Source organism: Pogoniulus pusillus, chromosome 32 (genome assembly GCF_015220805.1).
Source record: "Pogoniulus pusillus isolate bPogPus1 chromosome 32, bPogPus1.pri, whole genome shotgun sequence".
NCBI classification, from domain to species: domain Eukaryota; kingdom Metazoa; phylum Chordata; class Aves; order Piciformes; family Lybiidae; genus Pogoniulus; species Pogoniulus pusillus.
The window spans coordinates 3,014,475-3,039,770 of record NC_087295.1 but is presented as its reverse complement, the minus strand read 5'-3'; the positions used below and the strand labels follow the sequence as shown (position 1 = coordinate 3,039,770).

The window sequence follows — 25,296 nt, the reverse complement described above, 5'->3', positions numbered from 1 at the left end:
TGATTCTCTGCAGCCCTAAAGTGTGGGACTCAGGTGAGAGGTAACAGGTCCCTGGATCTGGCTTTGCTTCTTAGTGCCAGCACCCACAAAGGTTACAGAGGTAATTTGCAGTTCCATTTTCACTTTAAATACTTTTAGTGCTTGGAAACATGAAATGAAGCTGAGTTTTGCCCTTGCTTCTGTTGGTGCATGGAAACATGAAATGAAGCTAAGTTTTGCCCTTGGTTCTGTTGGTGCTTGGAAACATGAAATGAAGCTGAGTTTTGCCCTTGGTTCTGTTGGTGCTTGGAAATATGAAATGAAGCTGAGTTTTGCCCTTGGTTCTCTTGGTGCATGGAAACATGAAATGAAGCTAAGTTTTGCCCTTGGTTCTGTTGGTGCTTGGAAACATGAAATGAAGCTGAGTTTTGCCCTTGGTTCTCTTGGTGCATGGAAACATGAAATGAAGCTAAGTTTTGCCCTTGGTTCTGTTGGTGCTTGGAAACATGAAATGAAGCTGAGTTTTGCCCTTGGTTCTCTTGGTGCATGGAAACATGAAATGAAGCTAAGTTTTGCCCTTGGTTCTGTTGGTGCTTGGAAACATGAAATGAAGCTAAGTTTTGCCCTTGGTTCTGTTGGTGCATGGAAACATGAAATGAAGCTGAGTTTTGCCCTTGGTTCTCTTGGTGCATGGAAACATGAAATGAAGCTGAGTTTTGCCCTTGGTTCTGTTGGTGCTTGGAAACATGAAATGAAGCTAAGTTTTGCCCTTGGTTCTGTTGGTGCTTGGAAACATGAAATGAAGCTGAGTTTTGCCCTTGGTTCTGTTGGTGCTTGGAAACATGAAATGAAGCTAAGTTTTGCCCTTGGTTCTGTTGGTCACTGTAGTGATGTTGTCCTGTTTCTCTCCTTCCCTCTCCCTGTGCCCAGGTGGTTCTTCAGGAAACCTCCTCTATTTAATAAAAAGGTGAGTCTGGAATGGGACTGAAATGCTGACTGGGGGTGGGGAAGCACTGCTGCAATGCTACTTCTCAAAAAGACCCCATACATAGCACTGTAAGGAATGTGTTATCTATAGGCATCCTAAAAAGCACAGCTTCCCTTGGCCTTCTCTGCTCCAGAGGGCTGCCTGCTTCTTTGGTGTAAGTCACAGGTTCACAGAATGTATCTGGAAGAGACCTCCAAGCTCATCCAGTCCAAGTTTCCACCCAGCACTGAAGGGTCAACACTAAACCATGTCCCTAAGTGCCAGCTCCACAGGCTGCTTGAACACCCCCAGGGATGGTGATTCCAGCACTGCCTTGGGCAGACCATTCCAACATTTGAGAACCCTTTCAGTGCAGAAATATTTCCTAGCATCCAGCCTGAACCTCCCCTGGTGCAGCCAGCAATGAGCTCTGCCCTGAGCCTCCTCTGCTGCAGGCTGCACCCCCCCAGCTCCCTCAGCCTCTCCTCACAGGGCTGTGCTCCAGGCCCCTCCCCAGCTTTGGCGCCCTCCTGTGGACACCTTCCAGCACCTCAACATCTCTCTGCGGTGGAGGAGCCCAGAACTGGACACAGCACTCAAAGTGTGGCCTGAGCAGTGCTGAGTACAGCAAACATGCTGTGTGATTCACAGGATGTCAGGGGCTGGAAGGGACCCAAAGAGATCATCAAGTCCACCCCCCCCTGCCAGGGCAGGACCATACAATCTAGCTGAGGTCACAGAGGAACACATGCAGACACTGAGGGAGTGTTTTGCCATGCATTTCTCTTTCAGCTTGGCCAGACACCAGCTGTTGGACAATCCAGCCATAGTCATCTATGCTACGATTGGGAACGACGTCTGCAACGGGTAAGGTGGGAACCAGGATGGTATTCAGGGCATCAGAAATCTGATTTCTTTGAAGTACTGCTCATTGCTTGGGGCTTCCTCATGCTGGCTTGCCCTTGCTGTTGGTCTGTGTCTCCTTCCTACCTTGCTGCTGAAGGTTCTGGTTGTTGCCTCCTCTGTGTTTGTCCTACTTGCCTACCAGTCCTCGTCTGGAGCTTGTCTTTCTCTCCCAAGCCAGTGAAAAAGGGACCAGTGGCACCTCTCAACTAAAGTCCTTCTATTTAGCAGGTGAAATTAAGTAAAGAAAAAGGTTTGCCACTGGAATGGGCTGCCCAGGGAAGTGGTGGAGTCACCATGCCTGGAGGTGTTGAAGCCAAGCCTGGCTGGGGCACTTAGTGCCATGGTCTGGTTGCTTGGCCAGGGCTGGGTGCTAGGTTGGGCTGGGTGAGCTTGGAGCTCTCTTCCAACCTGGTGGATTCTGTGATCTGTACAAAGTGGCCCTGATACCTGCAAGACCTCTTATCCTTTTGTTTGATTCCTCATTCTGCAGGGTACTCCTATCACTCCCCCTGCCTCTAACACTGTTTTCTACTCTTGCCTGAGGTAAAAAAGGACTTTTCCAGGAATTTGCAGGGGTTTGGCATTGCCTTGCCCATTTTAGAATCCTAGAATTTGGATGTTCCAAGCCAGTATTTATTACTTGAAACTCTGCTGTCTTTGTATCTCAGCATCCATTACCTGGCAGAGATGCTTTTGTCTGCTCAGATTCCCTCTGCTGCCTGTTTCCTGCCAAAACATTTGCAGCATCAAAAGAGGCTGCCAGGCTGTACTGATCCCTTTAACTCCAGCAAGGAGAGAAGCTGCAGCTTCTGTGGCACCACACTGTTTCCATCGAGTGGGATGGACAGCAGAGAGAGATCTTTTCCAGTGTCCAGTGCCCTGGCTCTGATGTGCCCACAGAGGTCATGGTGGATGCAGAGCATCCAAGGGCCTTGGCCTCTTCAAGGACAGCTTTAAAGAGCAGTGCTGGAGCCTTGCTGGCCTTATCCTCTATTGCACCTTTGGAAGAGAGCACACCAGAGACACAGCTCTCAGCCAAAGCCTTGTTCCAGTGCCAGTGTTTCATCCCATGCAAAGTCAGGGCAGTGAGCAACAGGGATGCTTGGAGAAGAGAAAGCTAATGGAATTGGCAGCCTCTCTCACATGTTCCCAGTTGTCTCTCCAGGCTGTGGTGTCCAAAGGAAGGGGGTTAGAAAAATAAAGACAGATGGCAAATGGTTGTCTCTCAACCCACTGAGGTGTAAATGTGGGATGCAGAGACCTGGAACTGGGGGAAAAGAACCATCCAGACTAGAAGATAATGGGAACCAGCAGCCTCAAAAGCACATTTTGGTTTCACTGGGGGGAAAGGCAACATTTCTCCAGCCTTTCTTTCCCAGCTTTCCAGTTATGGCATCTCCAGCAAACCCTTGCAGAGTGATTTCCACCTCTTTCTTTGTAAGCAGTAACATTGCAGGCAGAGTTGATACAGGAGCAATGCAGTATGCTTCTGTTGTGTGGATGGTCCAGACCTCTGGTTTCCTCCTGAGAGTGCAACACTTGCCAAACATCCTCTAAGGTCATGTGAGATCTTCAGTGAAACAATAAGCCAGCATGGAACAGCCTTTTCCAGACCAAGAGACAGAAAGAAACAGCACCTGCAGTGTGGATTCAGCTCTGCGTGGGCATGCATGTGGCAGGGGCTTGTGGCATGGTGCCCCTCCGTGTGCCAGCAGCCCAAACCTTGCCCATGTAACAGCAGACACACACATGGCTGAAACACTGGCTGGGGTGGGTATTTGAGCTGAGGTGGTGGGGCAGGAGTGATCACAGCAGGCCAGGCTCACAAACCCTGTGTAGGAAGCTGATGGAGAGCTGTGTTTGGTCTATGCCAGACCCTGGCATAAGGGGCTGGAGGAGGCCCCTGTGGCAGAGAGGAGCTGGGGAAGCTTGGCACAGATGGCACAAGGCTGTCTGGTCCCTCTCTGCTCTCGGTGTGGTTTAGGACATCCAGGAGCTGTGTGCACATCCAAGGGCATTCCTGTGTGTTTATGGATTTCAGGGGGGGCAGGGAGTGCACCCTGAAATATCCAGATGCAGTGCAGCAAGGATCCTGATAGGAGCATCTTCTTGCCATGAGCCATTGCCAGCATCAGCTTCCAGAGGTCCCAGCTGGGCAGAGACTGGCACTGCCTGCTGCCTGCCAGGGAGGACTGTGCTAGGGTAGCACAACAGCCCTGATGCTCACCCAGGCACCTTGAAGTCCTTATGAGAGAGCCCCAAATGGATGTACCCAGAGGACAGATTGCTTTTGGGGTCAGCTTTCTTTTCAGAGCCTGGCACAGCAAAAGATGGACACAAGAGGGGTATGGATGTGCTTGGATGTGTCCAGAGAAGAGCCACAAGGATGCTCAGAGGGCTGGAGCTGCTATACTGTGAGGAGAGACTCAGGGAGTTGGGGTTGTTCAGTCTGGAGAGGAGAAGGATCTGAGGTGACCTTATTGTGGCCTTCCAGTATCTGAAGGGGGCCACAAGAAAGCTGGGGAGGGACTTTTTAAGCTGTCAGGTAGGGATAGGACTGGGGGAGATGGAACAAAGCTGGAAATGGGGAGATTCAGAGTGGATGTTAGGAAGAAGCTCTTCACCATGAGGGTGATGAGAGCCTGCAATGGGTTTCTCAGGGAGGTGGTGGAAGCCTCATCCCTGGAGGTGTTTAAGGCCAGGCTGGATGAGGCTCTGGCCAGCCTGATCTAGTATGAGGTGTCCCTGGGCATGGCAGAGGGATTGGAACTGCCTCATCCTTGTGGTCCCTTCCAACCCTGAGTGATTCTGTGAGTCTCTAAATGCACTGAAATGTCTGCCTGACTCCAGTGGAGAATGACAAAACCAGCAGTGGAGTTCCAAATGGCATATTAATTTTGGCCCAGCCTGCCATGTCTGCTTGCAGGAGAGCTCTTACATCAGAGCAGGGTTTTGAAATCAAGTGCTGCAATACCTGTAGGCAAAAATGAAGCAATTTAAGGGCAGAGGCACAGCCTTATCTCCACATTACCTTGCCTGGGTGGCTGTCACAAGCAGAAGCCTGAATCTTTAATGCTGGGCTGTTTGGTTGTTTTCCCAGTTCTCCCTAACCAGAAAGCCTTAAACATTTCAGCAGCTCATACTGCACTGAGAGAAGTTTCTAGGCTCAGGGAACTCATCTGATTATTACTCTGTGTGCACAAAGTAAAGCCCACTGAAGAATCCCACATCCTTGCTAGGGAGTGAGGTTCACTCACACAGCCCAACCCAGAACTCCCCACATTTCTATCTATGCTTTGGAAGCCTCCTGTTTCTACAGTGTTCACTGGCAAAACCTCCTTCACAGGGAGTGGTTGGCATTGGAATGGGCTGCCCAGGGAGGTGATGGAGTCACCATGCCTGGAGGTGTTGAAGCCAAGCCTGGCTGGGGCACTTAGTGCCATGGTCTGGTTGTTTGGCCAGGGCTGGGTGCTAGGTTGGGCTGGCTGAGCTTGGAGCTCTCTCCCATACTGGTTGATTCTATGATTCTGTGATGTGGAAGGGTTCTCAAACACTGGAATGGTCTGCCCAGGGCAGTGCTGGAGTCCCCAACCCTGGAGGTGTTTAAGAGGAGGCTGCATGAGGCACTTAGTGCCATGGGTTAGTTAATGAGGAGGGTTAGATAAGTTGGACTTGATTCTGGAGGTCTCTTCCAACCTACTTAAGGTGACCTTCTTGTGGCCTTTCAGTATCTGAAGGGAGCCTACAAAAAAGCTGGGGAGGGATTTTTTAGGCTGCCAGGGAGTGCCAGGACTGGGGGGAATGGAGCAAAGCTGGAGATGGGTAGGTTCAGACAGGGCATGAGGATGAAGTTGTTGAGCATGAGAGTGGTGAGAGGCTGGAATGGGTTGCCCAGGGAGGTGGTTGAGGACCCATGGCTGGAGGTGTTTGAGGCCAGGCTGGCTGAGGCTGTGTGCAGCCTGCTCTAGGGTAGGGTGTCCCTGGGCATGGCAGGGGGGTTGGAACTGGCTGCTCCTTGTGGTCCCTCCCAACCCTGACTGATTCTATGGTTCTAATCCTGTGATTCTGCAGAGCTTGGCGCTCAGGGACATGGTTCAGCACTGACCTTGCAGTGCTGGGTCAGGTGTTGGACTGGATGACCTTGGAGGTCTCTTGCAAGCAGATCCCAGCTGTGGTTCTCCCGCAGGGAGCGTGACACCCTGGCTCACATGACGAGGCCCAAGGAGATGCTGTCCAACGTGCTGCAGGCGCTGCGGTACCTGGACTCGCGCCTGCCCAGCGGCAGCCACCTCATCTTGACAGGCCTGGTGGATGGGCGCTTCCTCTGGGACCACCTGCACGACAGGTACCACCCCCTAGGTAAGTGTCAGCTGGGGAGGGGGTCCCTCCTGGCTGCCAGCCTCCTCCCATTGCCCTCTCTCTCTGTTATCTGTCACTCTGTTGATAATTAATTCCAGACCTGCCAGGCTGACCTCAGTGCCAGGCAAGGCTATGGAACAGGTCATCTTGAGTGCCATCACGAAGCACCTGTAGGATGGCCAAGGGACCAGGCCCAGCCAACATGGCTTTAGGAAGGGCAGGTCCTGCCTGACCAACCTGAGCTCCTGGTGCTGTTGCCCTGAGCTGCCCCAGGGTTGAGGCCCCGTCCCTGGAGGTGTTTAAGGCCAGGCTGGATGAGGCTGTGGCCAGCCTGATCTAGGGTAGGGTGTCCCTGGGCATGGCAGGGGGGCTGGAACTGGCTGATCTTTCTGGTCCCTTCCAACCCTAACTCATTCTATGACTATGACTATTTTTTTTTACCTGCCTGGTGACTGTGGGGCAGGCTGTGGATGGAGTCTGTCTGCACTTCAGCAAAGCCTTTGACAGTGCCTGCCACAAGCAGCTCCTGGCCAAACTGGCAGCTGGTGGCTTGGGCAGATTCACTCTGATGTGGGTCCAGAACTGGCTGGAGGGCAGAGCCCAGAGAGTGGTGGTGAATGGAGCCACATCCAGCTGGCAGCTGGCACCAGTGCTGCCCCCCAGTGGTTCTCCGAGGGACTGCTGGGCACAGTCCTGCTCAATATCTTTGTGGATGATCTGGAGCAGGGGATTGAGTCCAGCATCAGTGAGTTTGCAGATGACACCAAGCTAGGAGCAGCTGTGGGGCTGTTGGAGGGTAGGATCAGTGCAGCACTAACTCAGTGAGCTGTGCCACTGTTTCATTTCCTTTGTGGTCGTGGCTACCAAGGAAGCAAAGAGAGGTCAAGAGAACTGGATCATTTTCTCTGCAAGCCAGGCTAAAGCAGAGCACAGTGGAATATAGGGAATGGCAGCTGGGTGCCTGGCTTTGCTGGCTTGGATTTGCTCACCCACACAAGCATATCCAATTCTCTCTGCAACAGCCAAATTGCTCCTCGCTTCCAGGGCTTAACCTCTCCCAGGGAAATGGCAAACTCAGAGTGTGTACAGGCACCTTCAAGCTTCCCTTCAGCTGTGCACCCCCTGCATTTGTGTGGAGTGAGAGAGGCACCTCAATGGATAAATGGCAGCCAGCCTGTGCTGGCTAACACCATGGGTGAGATGAATTGCCCAGGAAAGGCTGGAGAGGGATGAAGTGGAAGCGAGAGCAGCCCTGCATGCTATGGGGCTGTGGAGGGAAGGAGGTATCACTGCCACCTCTTATGCACCCCAGTTCTGATGGTGGCAGGTAATCTGGAGGGGATTTGAATCATAGGATCAACAAGGTTGGAAGAGAGCTCCAAGATCATCCAGTCCAACCTAGCAGCCAGGGGCTCCCAAGGTATCTCTACCCACCAAGGAGTGCACAGAGCTGCAGCACGAAGTCCCATCAGGCACATGAAGCTTTCCCTCTGTGTGCTTTGCAGGCCAGCTGAACAGGGATGTTACCTACAGTCAAGTCTATTCTTTCCTCGACTGCCTCCAGGTAAGGGCTCTGGCTGTAGTATAAAAGCCCCCCCTGCACCCCCTCCTCTTCCTCTCAGCCTGCTGCTAAAGCCTCTCTCCCTGTGCCTGCCCAGGTGAGCCCCTGCAGTGGTTGGCTGACTGCCAATGAGACCCTCAGGAATTTGACCTCAGAGGTAAGTCTGTACCAGGACCCCACCCCCTTGCAGTTTGTCCTTGTGCCTGAGGATAGAGGCCTAACATCTCAAAGGCAAGATGTCAGCACAATCTTTGCTTCCAGAGGTGGAGAAAAGACCTGCAAACATCCACACCCATCCTTGAAACACCTCTCAGGTTCTGGGAGGCAGCAGGATTAAGTTGAGGGGTTTGTAAATGTATTCTCCCTCTGACTGCCTAATTTGCTCCTGATGATTAGGGCCACAAAAATGATCAGAGGGCTGGAACACAGGCTGAGAGAGCTGAGATTGCTCAGCCTGGAGAAGAGATGGCTCTGGGGAGACCTTACTGTGGTCTTAAAGGAGACAGCCTGGTTAGCAAGGTCTGTTGTGGCAGGACAAGGGGTAATGGTTGTAATTTCAAAGAGGAGAGATTTAGGATAGACATAAGGAAGACCTTTTTTACACTGAGGATACTGAAACGCTGGCCTAGGCTGCCCAGAGAGGTGGTGGAAGCTTCATCCCTGGAAACATTCCAGGTCAGCTTGGAGGAGGCTCTGAGCAACCTGATCTAATTGAAGATGCTGCTTCTTACCACAGGGCAGTGGGCTAAATGACCTGTAAAGGTTCCTTCCAACTCCAAACTATTCTATGTATCTCAAGGGACATGACATCCCCGAGTCAAAACTGTTCAGGTTCATGTTCTTTAGGGAGAAAAAGAACCTGAGCAGAAAAGAAAGGCCTGAGAATGAGTTGCTGCTGCTTATGAACAGCCAACTAACTGCATCCGTTTGGCTGGCAGCAGGAGCAGGGCTCAAGAGCAAGAGCCTTACCCTGCCTGCATTTGGGATTTGTGCTAATCTTGCTCAGACACATTTCTGGGGGACTTAATCACCATCTGCTGTGACCAAGGAGCATCCAGGCTCAGCACAGGAATGGGAACAGACAGAGCAGAGATGTCTTCAGACTCACCCTGAAATTCCAGCAGCAGCAGTGAATGCCCCATAGTAGGCAGCCACTTGTTCCCTGATGGTGCAGAGCTGAGGTTCAACCCCAGCACCCTTCTGCAGCCATGGAACAGAGCCAGCAACCAAACCTTGTCAGAAGGCTCCTGTCTTTGGCTGGCTGTGTGCATGTTTGCATTCACTGAACAGCCTTAACTTCAGCAAGCCTTGCATATGGCTTTCATGTCCTGCCTCTCTGGACTTCAGAGCAGGCAATTAAATACATTCCTCAGGCTTTGCAGGACACAGAGGGAAGGATTGTTTTTTCCTTATGTTTACATGGAACCTCCAAAGTGTTCCACTTTGTACCCACTGCCTCTTGTCCTGTCACTGGACACCACTGAGAATAGAATCACAGAGCCAGCTTAGCATCACAGAATTGACCAGGCTGGAAGAGACCTCCAAGCTCATCCACACCTCTCAGCTGGACTCAGCTGCCAAAGGCTTCATCCAACCTGCCCTTGGACACCTCCAAGGAAGGAGCATCCATCACCCCCCCATTGCAGAGTCCCATCACCCTCAAACAGTCTGGCTCCACAATCCTGACACCATTTAGATACTAACAAGCATTAATGAGATCTCCCTTCACCTCAATTTCCTCTTCTCCGAGCTAAACAGACCCAGCCCAGCTCTCATCCTTTGCTGATGGTAGATGTTGCAGTCCTCTAATCAGCTTAGTGGAACCCACAGCACAGTAACTCCTGTCCACCAACCCTTCAGATGTCTGCAGGCTATGAATTAATCTTCTTTCTGAGCCTCTGTCTGAAGCTAATTGCCTCTGTTATTATCCAAACTGCCCAATTTAAATATTTAGGAGATCCCAATCTCTGCCAGGGCTGCAGAAATCACATTGGCTCTATCAGTTAGGTAGCTGCTCAGAGGTAATTGACTCTTCTGAAAGGAGGAGCAGAATTTGGCTCTGGCTGGATAAGAGCAGCCACAAGGCAGTCGTGGGAAGGGGAATGGGAGAGGAGAACATTTTCCCTGTGTGAAATGGGAGGAGTGGGTATGATGGGGCTGCCACTCATCAACCCCTCCCCAAAACAAAGAGAGTCAGAATATTTACACAGGCAAAAAAAACTCTTCCAAGAGAAGTCTCCAGCAAAATGAGCATCAGCTGTGCTAAGCTACATTAAGTGCAACCTGCAGTGACCTGCTGCCTGGTAAGCTGGGAAGCCCAGAGGCTTGGTGGTGCTCCTGCAGGTTTGCCTTGTTCTCAAGAACCCTGTTTCACCTCTTTTCCCCCAGCTAAGAGGGCAACATTAACTTTTCCAGCTGCTGACCAAAGCTGAATCCATGCAAAGCAGCAGCAAAACCTCACAGGAGGGTGGTTGGTTTTTTTGTTGCAGAGAGCCTTACAACTTTCCAGTGTCCTGGAGGAAATAGCAAGGTCTGAGAAGTTCACCAACTTTGATGTTTTCTACATGGATTTCCCACTGAAACAGAGTAAGTTGCCACCTGCTGGCTTTTCTCCCACAGCAGTCAGCTGTGCAGGGCTAAGGTGCTCCTCGTGTTTTAGCTGGGCACTGGGAGCAGGGCAGCACAGCCAGACAGCCTGGGTGATTCTGCTGACAGCTCTTGGGCCAAGAGAGGGGACTCTGAATGTCGTCTCCCATGATTGGGGTAACCACAGACCTCTACTGAGACAAGACACAGGCTCACAGAACTGGCAAGGTTGGAAGGCACCTCGAGGATCATCCAGTTCCAACCCCCCAGCCATGAGCAGGGACACTAGATCAGGCTACTCAGAGCCACATCCAGCCTGGCCTCAGAAACCTCCAGGGATGAGGCTTCCACCACCTCCCTGGGCAACCTGTGCCAGGGTCTCACCACCCTCATGCTAGGGAACTTCTTCCCAACATCTAATCTAAATCTCCCCTCCTCTAGCTTGGGTCCATTCCCCCCAGTCCTATCACTAACTGACACCCTAAGAAGTCCCTCCCCAGCTTTCTTCCAGCCCACTTCAGATCCTGGAAGGCTAGAAGGTGGTCTCCTTGGACCTCACCACCAGCCTGAGGACCACAACCTCCTTGCACTCAATCCCAGCATGAAGCCCAGCAGGCATTTGCACTTGGGTGGCAGGGGGTGTTGGTGGCAAGAGGACAGAGACAGCAGCTGAGCCCCTGCTAAAAAGGTCTCCTGCTTGGCCATTGCAGTGTCTCAGACCAACAAAAGAGGGGAAAAAAAGAACTCTCAAACCTATCTCAGCCCACAAAGACTTGGTTTTAATCTCGAGCATGGCTTTCAGAGGGGACCCTGCAGGCTGCAGAAGGCAGAACTGCTCTGCTGAAGGTGACCTTCCTGAGCTGTAGCATTATCTTGCCCAGGCTTCATGTTGCCTCCTGCAGGATGAGCAGTGCCTCAAGCAGAACGTTTCCCAGCCACTTTTCCTGCCTGGATAACACAGCCACCCTCTCTTACTCCCTGTTTTCCCAAGCAGAAGGGCCTCTACCAGGAAAATCTGGCTTCTTCCTTAAGCACCTGCAATGCTCCTGCCACTTTTGGCTTGAAGGGCTCACAAAAGTTGTCCTCCTGTGCTCTTTAAGTGGCATTACGTAAGAGCATTACCTAACTCGTTTCCTACTGCAAAGGGCACTTAAGGGGGTGGGGGGGAAGGGAACAAACAGAACCAGCAACTGTATTAGTGTAAGCAGGAGTGGGCAGTGTCCTCCTGGGGCTGGGCACAGTCACCAGTTACTGGGCAGCTTCTCCTCCATGAAGGGAGGTTTACTGTGCTAACATTAGAGAATGGTTTTAGCATCATGGAAGCAGCTGGACTAGGAATGGGTTTTATTGTGTAATGTGGAGGAGCCTCAGAAGAGAGCACAGGGCTCAGAGTGGTGGTGAAGGGTGCCACAGCCAGGTGGCAGCTGGCACTGATGCTGTCCCCCAGCGGTCAGTGCTGGGCCCAGTCCTGTTCAATGTCTTTACGGATGATCTGGAGCAGGGGATTGAGTCCAGCATCAGTAAGTGTGCAGATGACACCGTGAGGAGCAGGTGTGGAATGCTGGATGTTCACATGGACCCTCCTCTGCTCCAGCTTGCCCCCAGTGCCCCTTGTCCTGTCATTGCCCATCCCTGAGCAGAGCTGGCTCTGTCCTGACACTGCCCTGCACATCTTTAGCAACACGAATGAGGGCTCAGGCTCCTCTGCTCCAAGCTCCAGATCCCTCAGTCCATCCTCAGCAGGGAGATGTTCCACTACCTGCAGCAGCTTTGTGGCTCTGTGCTGGACTCTTCCAAGCAGTTCCTGGAACTGAGAGCACAGTTTCAGGGTGTCCAAGTCTCTCTGCAGCTTTTGCTTACCAAGCCATCAGGATTTGGAACAAGCTACCTGCTGGGTGGGCAAATGAATCAGTTAAGTGACCAACTTTAGGGAATTTATTTGCTTTCATGAAAAGAAACATCTGGATGGAATTTGCTGTGCTTGAGTAAAGGGCATTAAATAAAGGAGGTGAAGAGGCTCACACCTGCACATACAAACATCAGCTCTGGAAGGCCCTCTGCAAGGTCTCCTGCAGCCCTGCAGCCAATGCTTTGAGCTTTGGCATCAGGAAAACTGTCAGTTCAGAAGAGAGCTCAAAAGCCAGCTAAGGCTGCTGACCTACTTTTCTGCTCTCTTCCTGAAGCAGATGCAAATCCTTCTCTAAAGCCTCCAGACATCAAATATTTAGCACACTGTGATGAGTACATTGATTTCAGCCTGGGCATATAGACACAAAGCAGCTCTCAGCTTTCAGGGAGTCAAGCCTGAGTACTCCTGCAGTTATTGAGGATTTAGGTGGACATTCCAGCTCAGGTGGTGCATTGGGCTGAAGAAGTTAGTGGTTCTTTAAGAGGCAGGGCAGTACACAGGGGGAGAGGGGTTGCTTGGTTTGGGTTTCTGTTGGTGTGGATGGCAGCAAGCTTTAGCCAAGGCAAGACACAGAATCAACCAGGTAGGAAGAAACCTCTGAGATCATCAAGTCAAATCTATTAACTAATCCTTCTAATTAACTAACCCTTGGCACTAAGTGTCTCATCCAGCCTCCTTTTAAACACCTCCAGGGCTGGTGACTCCACCACCTCCCCAGGCAGCCCATTCCAAGGCCAGTCACCACTGCTGTGAAGAATTTCTTCCTAATGTCCAGCTTGAACCTGCCCTGGCACTGTTTCATAGAATCAACCAGGCTGGAAGAGACCTCCAAGCTCATCCAGTCCAACCTAACACCCAGTCTTGTCCAGTCAACCAGACCATGGCACTAAGTGCCCCATCCAGCCTTTGCTCCAACACCTCCAGGGATGGTGACTCCACCTCCCTGGGCAGCCCATTCCAATGCCAATCACTCTCTCTGTTAATAACTTCCTCCTAGAGACTGTGTCCCTTTGTTCTGTCCCTGGGTGCATGGCAGAAGAGGCCAACCCCACCTGGCTAGAAGCTCCCTTCACTTTGAAACCAGAGTGGCACAGTCTAAAGGAGAATCAGGGTGGTGAGACTCTGGAATGGATTGGGGCTGCCTCTGCCCTGGGGATATTCAAGGATAGGTTGGTGAGGCCTTGAGCAGCTGAGTCTAGTTGAGAGGTGTCCCTGCCCATGGTGGGGAGGTTGGAGTGGATGATTTCTGAGGTCCTTTCCAGCCTGAGCCATTCTATGGTTCTAGGAGGTCAAATATAACAGTTTATATTCATCTAGCTCTTTATACACCTTACTTACTCCTCTGCTCTTTCTGGCACTGGGAGAGCAGTCCCTCTGCAAAGCAGAACACAACTCCCACCCCTGTACACCATCACCTGGGAGGAGCTCACTCTGCAGCTCTGAGCTGGATCACAGCCTGGAGTGAGGGCACAGTCTGTGGTTGTGTCCTACAGACTGCAACTCTGAAGCAAAGCTCCAAATCCTCTGTCTTCAAACAGGTCACTCTGGCTGGTGACTAAAGCATCTCAAGCCAAGTTTCTGTGAGCTGTAGCTGGGGGTGTGCAGCCTGCAGCAGAGGAGGCTCAGGGCAGAGCTCACTGCTGGCTACAGCTACCTGAAGGGAGGCTGTAGCCAGGTGGGGTTGGGCTCTGCTGCCAGGCAGCCAGCAACAGAACAAGGGGACAGAGTCTCAAGTTGTGCCAGGGGTGGTCTAGGCTGGATGTTGTTAGGAAGTTGTTGTCAGAGAGAGTGATTGGCATTGGAATGGACTGCCCAGGGAGGTGGAGGAGTCACTGTGCCTGGAAGTGTTGAAGCCAAGCCTGGCTGGGGCACTTAGTGCCATGGTCTGGTTGCTTGGCCAGGGCTGGGTGCTAGGTTGGGCTGTCTGAGCTTGGAGCTCTCTTCTAACCTGCTCAATTCTACGATGCTATCAAGAGTCATTAATCCATCCTGAAAGAAGTGATGGAATTTAGAGCCTGTTAGTGCCAGCTCCACCAATCCCTTCTTTGATCACTCCACATCCCCCTTGAAGGGTGAAAGCTCTATTTTTTCCCTTCTCCAGTGGCTCTGAGGCTTAGAGCATGGCATTATTTGCATTGAATGCCAGGCTTCTGTAATTCAAAAGGTTATCCTGTTGGAGCTGCAGAAGATTGCTCAGAAGAGAAGTAACTGATGTTGACAGCCCATTCCTGCAGCCATCAGCCCACTGGGCCACCATCTCCTTCTCCAAAAAGCAGTGTTCCCTTTATGCCTTTGTATTTATTCCAGTGCACTGCTCCAAGATGTAACTAAAATGGGAAATGCAAAAGCATTCAATCAGCATTAAATCATCTACAGCTTTCCTTGGGAGGGAAAGTGAATTGGTTTACAATAATTTATGTTCCAAGCACTCCCCTGCATAGAGGGAGGGGGAAAGTTAATAAGAGAGGTTTAAATACTGCCCCAAGGAGAAGGGGGGGGTTGGACACAATATTGGCTCTGAGAACTTTATAGGGCTGAGCATAATCTTCATGCAGAGCTAAAGCTAGAAGAGCTAAAGCTCTGCATGAAGATTATGCTCAGCCCTATAAAGTTGTGTTTGGGATCAGCCCCACAAAGTTGTGCTTAAAAACACCAGCAGTGCTTTGAGGAAGGGGAGGGACACATCCTGGGGCAGATGGCTGCTTGCTGAGCAGGACTCACCACTTTGCTTCTCCTTCGCAGCTGCAGAGCAGTGGCGCAAGATGGGAGGGCAGCCCTGGCAGCTGATTGAACCAGTGGATGGTTTCCACCCCAGCCAGGTAAAAACACTCCCAGGAGATAAGGCAGGAGAAGGTGGGATGCCAGTGCCCACCACTGTCTGAAGCACCTGGTTGGCAAGATACAGGGTTGCAAGGCTGAGGGGGTTGCTGCTACAAAGAGGTGAGGGCTGTAGCCCCAGAGCAAGCAGGGCTGAGCTCTGCTCTAACTCATAGAAGCACAGAATGGTTTGGCTTGGAAGGGATCTTTAACCAGCTCTGAGCCACATCCAACCTCACACCTCGAATGTTTCCAGGGATGGAGGTTTTGCCACCTCTCTGGGCAACCTGGGCTGGTGTTTCAGCACCCCAGTTGTAAAACACTTCTTTCTCTAGTGCAAGCCTCCCCTTTCTTATGTTAAAACCATCCCCCCTTGACCTGTTGCAACAGGTCCAGATAAAAAAATCTGTCCCCAGCTATCTTGTAGTCCCCCTCCAAGTCCTGAGAGTCTGCAGGGTCTTCTCCAGATTAAACAACCCCAAACTCTCTCAGCCTGCCCTGACAGCAGAGGTGTTCCAGCCCTCTGATCACTTTTGTGACCTCTTCTAGACCTGTTCCAACAGGTTCATGTCTTTGGTGTGCTGAGGGCTCTGGAGTGGTAACTGCTGCAAGATCTTGTGCTGCTTTCTTTCACCCATTCACCAGTATCTTTGCCAAACAGCTCTCAAGCTACAAAGCCAGGTTCTTGCCATGGAGCCTGGCTCCCTGCCTGCTCAAACACCCACAGGAGGGTTTCAGGATCAGGGCAGCAATGCAGCTCTGCAGACTCTCAAGAGGCCTTCTGCAGCACTGCCCTGCAGCCTCTGGGCTTTCTCTTCACAGGCTGGAGCAAAGCCTCCTTTTTTGAAGCTGTGCTTTATGCTCTGCAGCTACACATTATGATGTTCTCCCACCTGCTTGGGCTGCAGGGCCAGGTGGCAAAGGAAAGTTTATAGTCAGAAATAAATGAAAGGGCAGGAGGAGCATCTGCAGCTCCTTGCCTGGGATGCATAACCTGGTGTGAGTTTGCCTGGTTCCCACCATACTCATGCCCAGATGGCTTTCCCTGGCTCTGCACAGGACCTGTTCTGCTGTCAGCTGCCAATGGAGCCAACTGATTTTTCTACACATTAGCTCCAGGTTTCAGTCACATCTGCAAAGCAGCAGCCAGCCTGCCCCATGCCATGCTGGGGAGAACTGCACCTCAGCTGAAGTCTCACCTAGAGCAGCAGCAGCAGCTCCTCATGGCAGCAAGGCACAGCCTGACCAAGGGTCTCCTGCCAGGCATTATCTCCACCACTGAGTCAGCACTGGGCAGGTCCCAAAACCAATACTCACTTTTCTATCCCAGTCTTGACTCTTTGAGCAAGAGCTGCGATGGGCTAAGTCACAGGGGGACAAACTGTTGTGAGTCAGGTGAGGTGCAGAGGAAAAAGCTGATTTTTCCTTCTCTGCCAGAGGGCACTGCCCAGCAGCAGCTTCCCATCCCAGATCCCATTCTGTGCTTCTGTGATCCACAACCTCCCCAGCAACCTGTTCCAGTGTCTCCATATAAACAGCTGGAGCTGGCTGAGCCTGGCCAAGTCAAAGGAGTCTCCTGTTCAAAGAGGAACTTCTCCCTAGGAGAAATCCTTGCCTGGCTCCTGCAGGGTGCTGGGAGACAGCTGCATGGAAGCAGAAGCTTGCAGCCTGGGGCTGTGTGGCAAGTGGGCCTGGTTTATTTTTTGCTGAAGGCCTTTTGCAAGGAAGCAATTAGAGAAAAGTTGGCAGATGAAACGAGAGCCAAAACAGCACCGAACCGAACCCTGCTGCCAGCCCTGCCAGCTGGGGAAGCTCTGCAGCAGGAGGAGGCTGCAGAGAAGGAGAAAAGCTCTTTGCTTTATTTACTATGTCTTACCCTCAGGCTTCCTTTGCACTGCTCTCCTGACACCCCATCTGGAGTCCTGTATGCAGTTTTGGAGCCCCCAGCACAAGCAGGACATGGAAGTGTTGAAGCCAGTCCAGAGGAGGCCACCAAGATGCTGAGAGGGCTGCAGCAGCTCTGCTCTGAGGACAGGCTGAGAGAGTTGAGGCTCTGCAGCCTGGAGAAGAGAAGGCTTCCAGGAGACCTTAGAGTGGCCTCCCACTATCTGAAGGGAGCTACAGGAAGGCTGGGGAGGGACTATTGACAAGGTCCTGTCATGATAGGATGAGGAAGAATGGGCTTTAAACTGTCAGAGGGGAGATGCAAACTGGATGTTAGGAAGAAGTTGTTTGCAGTGAGGGTGGTGAGACACTGGCACAGGTTGCCCAGAGAGGTTGTGGATGACAGCAGCACAGAATGGGATCAGAGATCACATTTGGTGATTCTGTGCTCCACAACCTCCCTGAAGATGCTCAAGGCCAGGCTGGATGAGGCCTTGAGCAACCTGTTCTAGTGGGAGGTGTCCCTGCCTATGGCAGGGGGTTGGAACTGGCTGATCCTTGAGGTCCCTTCCAGCCTAAACCATTTTATGATTTAATTTCTTTTCCCCCCTTCAGTATCACTGCCTCACTACAGAATTTGCCTGCAAATCCCTGTGGCTGCCAGATGGTTTCAAGGCTGTCTCCTCCCTCCCTCAAACAGCTGATGGCTTTGTTTGGCTGACAGGGATATGCATTTCACAGGAGCCTGCCTAAATGGCTTCAGTTCTTGCCTGATGAAGTTCCCTGGGAGAATGGGAGAAGCCTTGAGCATGGCAAACTTGAACCTGAGACGCCTGGAAGGGTCTTAATGATGATGCACAGGCAGGCAAGCACAGCTTGAGCATGATTAGCTTCTAGCTTCTTTCCCTCTCTTTTTTTCTTTCCCTTAAGTCATAGCAAAGCACACTGCAGCCAGCAACTAAAGCAGGGGAAAAGCTGAAATGATGCATATCAGATGAGCTGAGTATTTACACTGCACTGAGGAGCACAGCAGGTTGAGTGCAGGAGGAGGAACCAGCAAAGGAGGAGCTGCTTCTCCCCAGCTCATCTCTAGCCCAGATTCTATGGAGGATGAAACACTTCTTCACTGGTCAGTAGGGAACTGCAAGGGAACACACCCATGGTGCTGTGCTGAATCACAGAAGCAAGCAGGTTGGAAGAGACCTCCAAGCTCAGCCAGGCCAACCTAGCACCCAGTCCTATCCAGTCAACCAGACCATGGCACTAAGTGCCCCAGCCAGGTTTGGCTTCAACACCTCCAGGCACAGAGACTCCACCACCTCCCTGGGCAGCCCATTCCAATGCCAATCACTCTCTCTGCCAGCAACTTCCTCCTAACATCCAGCCTAGACCTCCCCTGGCATAGCTTGAGACTGTGTCCCCTTGTTCTGTTGCTGCTTGCCTGGCAGCAGAGCCCAACCCCACCTGGCTACAGCCTCCCTGCAGGCAGCTGCAGGCAGCAATGAGCTCTGCCCTGAGCCTCCTCTGCCGCAGGCTGCACACCCCCAGCTCCCTCAGCCTCTCCTCACAGGGCTGTGCTCCAGGTCCCTCCCCAGCCTTGCTGCCCTTCTCTGGACACCTTCCAGTGCCTGAACATCTCTCTGTAATTGAGGAGCCCAGAACTGGACACAGGACTCAAGGTGTGAAATAACACAGCTACCTCACACCCCTAACATCTCCTGTCAAACAGTTGCTATGGGGTTGGCACCTGCACCAAAATGAAATAACTGGGGAAAAAACCACCACACCACCCCCCACAAGAGGTTAGGAGTTTCACAGGATCACAGAATGGCAGGGGCTGGAAGGGACCTCAGAAATCTCATCCAGTCCAACACCCACCCCCAAGCAGGCTAACCTAGAGCAGCTCACACAGGAACACATCCAGGTAGGTCTTGAATATCTCCAGAGAAGGAGACCCCACAAACCCTGGGCAGGCTGTTCCAGGGTTCTGTCACTCTCACAGGGCAAATATTTTGTCCTCATTTTTTCATGGAATTTCCTATGCCTCAACTTCTACTTCTTGCTCCTTGTCCTAGCATTGGGCATCACCTGGTCAGGATGCATGGGGGCTCTGAAGAACCTGATTTAGGGTCATGTCACTGCTCACCCAGTGGGTTTGGACTAGGTCACAGACTCATAGAATGGTTTGGGAAGAGCTCAGAGGGCATCCAGTCCAATCTCCCTGCAGTCACCAGGGACAAGATTTTTCTCACTTGCTTCCTGGGATAGGACAAGGAGCAATGGATGGAAGCTGCAGCACAGCAGGTTCCAACTCAACCTAAGGGGGAAGTTCTTGACTGGAAAGGTCAGAGAACACTGGCACAGGCTGCCCAGAGAGGCTGTGGAGTGTCCTTCAAGCCTTGGAGACCCTCAAGACCTGTCTGGATGTGTTTCTGTGTGACCTGAGCTAGATTGTATGGTCCTGCTCTGGCAGGGGTGGGGGTGGACTGGATGAGCTCCTTGGGTCCCTTCCAACCCCTAATATCCTGTGAGCCTCCACTAGATGAGGTTTCCACAACCCCATTGAGACTCGCTTTGTGTTTCTCAAAGGATGGGACCTCAACCATGTCCCTGGGTAACCTGTTCCTATGTTCCACTACCCTCATGGTCCAGAATTTGTTCCTGACATCCAATCTAACTCTCCTCAATTCCAAACCATTGCCTCTCATCCTATCCCTGCAAGCAGTCCCTCTGCAGCCTCCCTGTAGCCCTTTTCAGGTACTGGCAGGCTGCTGTTAGGTGTCCCCAGAGCCTTCTCCTCTCCAGGCTGTACACTCGCAGCTCCCTCAGCCTGCACCCACAGCAGAGGTGTTCTAGCCCCTGATCATTATGTGTGACCCTCCTCTGGACCTGCTTCAACATGTCCATGCCCTCTCTGCAAGGTCCTTGCCACCTCCAAGCATTCTCTGCAGCAGCTCCATGGTGTGGGCAAAGAAGTGACAGGAGCTGTGCTCTTTGCAGATCGCTGCTGCCCTTGGGACGAGCATCACCTGGCAGAAGGTGCTCCAGGAGTGGCCTCAAGTCCTGGGAAAGGAGAATCCATTCAACGACCAGATCGAGGCTGTATTCAAGGACCAAGGTGGACACTGACTGCCAACTCTCTGGATCCCTGGAGCAATTCCCAGTGCATCCCACCAAAGGAAAGCCAAGCACAGGAGCAAAGAGCGAGGGCAGGCTTCCGGAGCCAGCAGCCACCAGCATTCCTCTCAGCATCTATCTCCCCTGCACAAGTAGGCTCTGCTTTCTCTGTGGAGCTCCAGAAATAAACCCCCACAGGATGCTCTGCCAGCCAGACCACGGTTTGCAAATCCAGAAACTTTCTTTTTTCCCTACATACCAAAATCCAAGCCCTACCCTCATTTATTTAGTTCCCTCTCTCCCCTACCAGAACAGAATTCCTGAGCTTTCCAGCTGTAATGTCTCAGCAGCTCCTCTGCTCCCTGGAGAGAGAGGGGGAAGCCCAGACTCATTATCCTGCTGTAAATGGTGTGCACAGAATTGCCCTGACTGTCAATACATTATTTAGCTGCTATTTGCTTATTAAGCTGTGCCAGGAATAGCAAGGAGCTGCAGTTCTGGCTTTGCCTGGCAGCAGCAGGCTGAGCACAGGTTCTCGTCCCCCTGCCCTGTGAACAAGGCAGCAGCTTTGACAACACTTCCCCTGGTTGGAGCAGGACTTTTCAGTCTGCCATGCATCTTTGCTTCTCAACACACACTACACACCCAGCCTTGCCTCCTATACAGGCATGACCCAGGGAATCACTGGAGATGCTGGGCAGCTTCTCCCTGCTCTGCTTCACACACAGCCTGGAGGCTGTCACTGGTACCTTGTTCACCAGCTGGCTCAGTGCTTGCAGCAAAACACAACAATGCAGAGACATCAGAGACAGCTTTGCCCTCCTCACATCCTTACTTGTGCTGAAGGGATCAGGCAGCATAAAAGGGCACTGATGCCATGTAGAAACAGCCTGGGATGAAGGAAGCATCAGCATGAGAGGACTAGACCAGAGCCAAAGCAGCCCAAGCTCAGGTATGACAGAATCACAGGATCTGTGGTGGGCAGGGAGCTTCAGTCCAACCCTCCTGCCAGGGCAGGTCACACAGGAATGCATCCAGGTGGAGTTTGAATGCCTCCAGGGAAGGAGACTCCACAACCTCTCTGGGCAGCCTGCTCCAGGGCTCTGGAACAGAACCCTCACAGTGAAAGAAGTTTTTCTTCGTGTTCACAGGAAACCTCCTCTGCTCCAGCTTGCCCCTAGTGCCCCTAGTCCTACCAATGGACCTTCCTGAGCAGAGCCTGGCTCTGTCCTCCTGCTGCTGCCCTGCACATCTTTATCCACATGACTGAGGGCAGCCCTCAGGCTCCTCTGCTCCAAGCCCCAGCTCCCTCAGTCCATCCTCAGCAGAGAGGCGCTCCATTCCCTCCAGCATCTTTGTGGCTCTGTGCTGGACTCTTTCATGCCATTCCCTGAGTTGAGAGCACAGTTTCAGGACATCCAAATCTCTCTGCAGCTTTTGCTTCAGCTACTTACCAAGCCATCAGGATTTGGAACAAGCTACCTACTGGGGAGGCAAATCAATCATTTAAATGACCACCTTCAGGTAATTAATTTGCTAACATGGAACATCTTAGGATGATTTGCTGTGCTTGCTGTAGATGTGCTCAGGACAGAAAGCAGAGCACACCTCTTGCCCAAGGCTGTCAGCCATTAGCTGCAGTCCATACTAGAGGAGAGGGCTGGGCTGGCTCTTCACACAGGGGCTGCAGGAGGTGCATCTGCTGAGGGTCTTGGACAGGCAGAGGATGCCTCAGCTGGTGCTGTTTTGTTGGAGGCACCTGCCACTGCTGCCCTGGAGCCTCTTCCTGTCTTTGGAGCAGCCAAATTCCACTGAGACCGGCGCCAACATGTAAGTAAATACTCAACTCACCTACTTAAGGAAGCCAAAAGGGAATAGATTCCTTAATTGAGTAATGCTTACTAATAAGACCCAAATTCATGCAAGGCATTTAGATGTTACCAAAACATGCAGTCTCCCATGAAACAGCTTCATCTCCACAGACATATGCCCGAGGAAGAGTAGTTAGCATTAGAGTCATAGACTGGATCAGGCTGGAAGGGACCTCAGGGATCATAGAATGGTTTAGGTTGGAAGGGAGCTCAAAGCTCAGCCAGTTCCAACCCCCCCACCATAGGCAGGGACACCTCCCACTAGAATAGGTCGCTCAAGGCCTCAACCAACCTGGCCTTGAACATCTCCAGGGAGGTTGTGGATGACAGAAGCACAGAATGTGATCTCTGGATCTGTCATCCACAACCTCCCTGGGCAACCTGTGCCAGTGTCTCACCATCCCCACTGTAAAGTATGCTGTAAAGATCATCTGCTCCAACCTCCCTGCCATGAGCAGGGACTCCTCTCAACCAGACTCAGCTGCTCAAGGACTCATCCATCCTGGCCTTGAACACCCCTAGGTAGGAGGTAGCCACAGCCTCCCTGGGCAGCCTATTCCAGACTCTTGTCACCCTCCTACTGAAGAACTTCTTCCTCAGCTCCAGACTAACCCTGCTCTGGCTGAGCTTCAAACTATTCCCCCTTGACCTGTCTCTAGACACCCTTGGGAAAAATCCCTCTGCAGCTTTCCTTAACAATCCCTTCAGCTATTGGAAGGCAGCTCTAAGGTTCCACACCAGAGTCTTCTCCTCTCCAGGCTGACCACCCCCAGCTCCCTCAGCCTACCCTAGCAGAGGCTCTTCCGGACCATCTCCAGCAGCTCTGGGTCCTTACCCTGGGGACACCAGAACTGGATTCCAGGTGGGCTTCCTGTGTAAAATTCTGTCCACCAAGCAGCAGAATGCAAGGCAAAACACCACCTACCTTCCTGCTGTCATCTCCTCAGGCTTCCTGTGTCCACTGAAAACATCACAAGGACAGAAGTGAGTGCATACAGGTGGGTTTACTACACACCAACTACAGCACAGGCACTAATTACAGAAGAGTAGATCATTTCCTCTGCACCAAAACACTGAGATGCAGCAATTAAAAGGTAGGGGGGGAAGGGAAGAGTGTGTATTCAGAAGCTGAATTCTCAGTCAATCTGCCTGCATTTTATTTGAGGTTGGGCTTTAATAATGCCAATTAGGAGGTTAAAAGGCAGTAAATTTGACATTTCCTTAGCTCAAAGAAGCTTCATTGCCCAGAGCAAAGCATTTCCTATTTATAGACTTCCTTATTAGTGAACAGCTTCAATTTCCAAACAACAGAAAAAGCTTTTATAGATATATTTAAATACATATATATAAACCAACATCTTCTCAAAGAGAACCTGAAACCAAAGCTCTCATGCTTGATATGAGAGTCTCTGAGAGGGGGCTTCATGGCATGGGTTTGGGATGTAACACCAAGCCAACTGTATGGCCTTGTGCCTCACAGTAGAGCTCTGCAGCTCAAAACCAGGCTGCTCAGCTTGGTTTGTAACTAAGATGATGAATTCTGGGCCTGCAGAGCCATCAGCTTTTACAACCACTGCGTCTCTTTTGTCATCTCCAAGAGAGCAAAAAGCCAGCCAAAGCTCTGCACCACCAACCATCAATCACTTACCAGGGCCATGCTAAAAATAAAGTGTCCTAGAGGTAATGAAATGCCTCTGAAAAGAGCTTCTTCTAAAAGCAGTCATGAAGTAGGAATCCTAGGTCAGGCCCATTAGGCTGTCTCCTGGTGAGAAACCCCTGGTGGAGGTGACAAATGCATGGGGAAGAGAGAAGTGAACACTGGAATAGACTTCATGTTGGAAAGCTGAGGCTAGCTCCATGAAATAACCTCACAGTATAGAGATTTCTAGAGGGAATGGGCTATCAGGGGCTCTTTTTGGGGTGGAAAAGGATTATGTCACTACTACTGGATGTTATTCTGTTCACAAATGGGCTTCAGTGAAGCTCTGTTTGAAACTGGACAGCAAGAACTGTGTGTGCGGTACAGAGCATCTCTAGCCACCTGAAAGCCTGCAGTCAGGCCTCTTTGAAAAAGATTTGCTACAAACATGGGGGAAAGAAAATTGTTTGCCAACATACAGGGAAGATTTTCCACAGCCCACCCTGAGAAGAGCAGAGGAATGTAGGAGCAGCACACAGCAGCAAGTCAGTAGTGCTAGAAATGCAGGCTGGGTGCTGCACTGGCACCACACCCTTCTGCTGGCTGCAGTAGAGTCAGCAGCACCCACAGTTGGTGCCTAGAATAGAGTCAACCAGGTTGGAAGAGACCTCCAAGCTCAGCCAGCCCAACACAGCACCCAGCCCTGGCCAGTCAACCAGACCATGGCACTAAGTGCCCCATCCAGGCTTGGCTTCAACACCTCCAGCCACAGCCACTCCACCACCTCCCTGGGCAGCCCATTCCAATGCCAATCACTCTCTCTGCCAACAACTTCCTCCTCACATCCAGCCTAGACCTCCCCTAGCACAACTTCATTCCATCATTGTAAGGATCACAGAGCACTGGCACAGGGTCCTCAGAGAGGTTGTGGAGTCTCCATCTCTGGAGACTTGCCAGATCCATCTGGATGCAGCCCTGTGTGATCTGCACTAGATGACAGGCCTGCTCTGGCAGGGGGATTGGGCTCTCTGATCTCCAGAGGGCCTTTCCAATCCCTAACATCCTGTGATCTTACACTTAATGATTTGTGTCAACAGCCACTTGGAAGCTAGAGTGGAAATCGCAGAGCTTGAGAGTTTACTCGTCCACTGTCTCTGTTGTATCACTGCTCTGCTGCCTTGTCTTTACCACAAGAGAAAAGAATTCTTACCTCCTCCTGGTGATCAGCTGCTGGTCTGTAGCACCTTCTCCCTTCATTTATGTTCCAAGGAGCTCATAAGACCTGCCCATAGACAACCTGGCCTCCCACTAGCATCGCAGAATGGCTCAGGCTGGAAGGGACCTCAAAGATCATCTGCTCCAACCTCCCCACCACAGGCAGGGTCACCTTTCAGCTAGACTCAGCTGCTCAAGGCCTCATTCAACCTAGTCCCAACCCATAGGGAGGAGGTAGCCACAACTTCCCTGGGCAGCCTATTCCATCGTCTCACCACCCTACTATTGAAGAACTTCCTAAGATCCAGTCTAAATCTACTCCCTCTCAGCTTCAAACCATTCCCCCTTGTCCTGTCGCTAGACACAGGAAAAGTCTCTGTGCAGCCTTCCTGAAAATCTGGTGCTAGCTACTCCTGATCTTCCCCAGTCAAAGTAGTATTCTGGGGTAGACATTCTGAATAGAATCCTTTCTCAAAACACTGTATG

The 25,296-nt window shown here is 51.6% G+C and overlaps 1 protein-coding gene across 5 annotated transcripts in view; it reads left to right on the top strand.

Annotated features, from left to right (window-relative positions):
• The window catches only part of AOAH (acyloxyacyl hydrolase), a 97,811-nt gene extending 77,510 nt beyond the window's left edge, over window positions 1-20,301 (top strand). For 2 of the 5 annotated variants that reach the window (XM_064169728.1, XM_064169727.1), the window contains exons 16-24: window positions 14-100; window positions 910-946; window positions 1,739-1,813; window positions 6,039-6,211; window positions 7,717-7,775; window positions 7,870-7,929; window positions 10,262-10,358; window positions 15,010-15,086; window positions 15,746-16,195. In XM_064169728.1, coding sequence (XP_064025798.1) covers window positions 14-100; window positions 910-946; window positions 1,739-1,813; window positions 6,039-6,211; window positions 7,717-7,775; window positions 7,870-7,929; window positions 10,262-10,358; window positions 15,010-15,086; window positions 15,746-15,931 — 851 coding nt within the window. In that variant the 3' untranslated portion in view covers window positions 15,932-16,195. Of the gene's footprint in view, window positions 1-13; window positions 101-909; window positions 947-1,738; window positions 1,814-6,038; window positions 6,212-7,716; window positions 7,776-7,869; window positions 7,930-10,261; window positions 10,359-15,009; window positions 15,087-15,745; window positions 16,196-19,968 lie in introns of those variants that run through there. The other 3 variants (XM_064169729.1, XM_064169731.1, XM_064169730.1) reach the window with 3 other exon arrangements.
• Window positions 20,302-25,296: the final 4,995 nt, after the last annotated feature.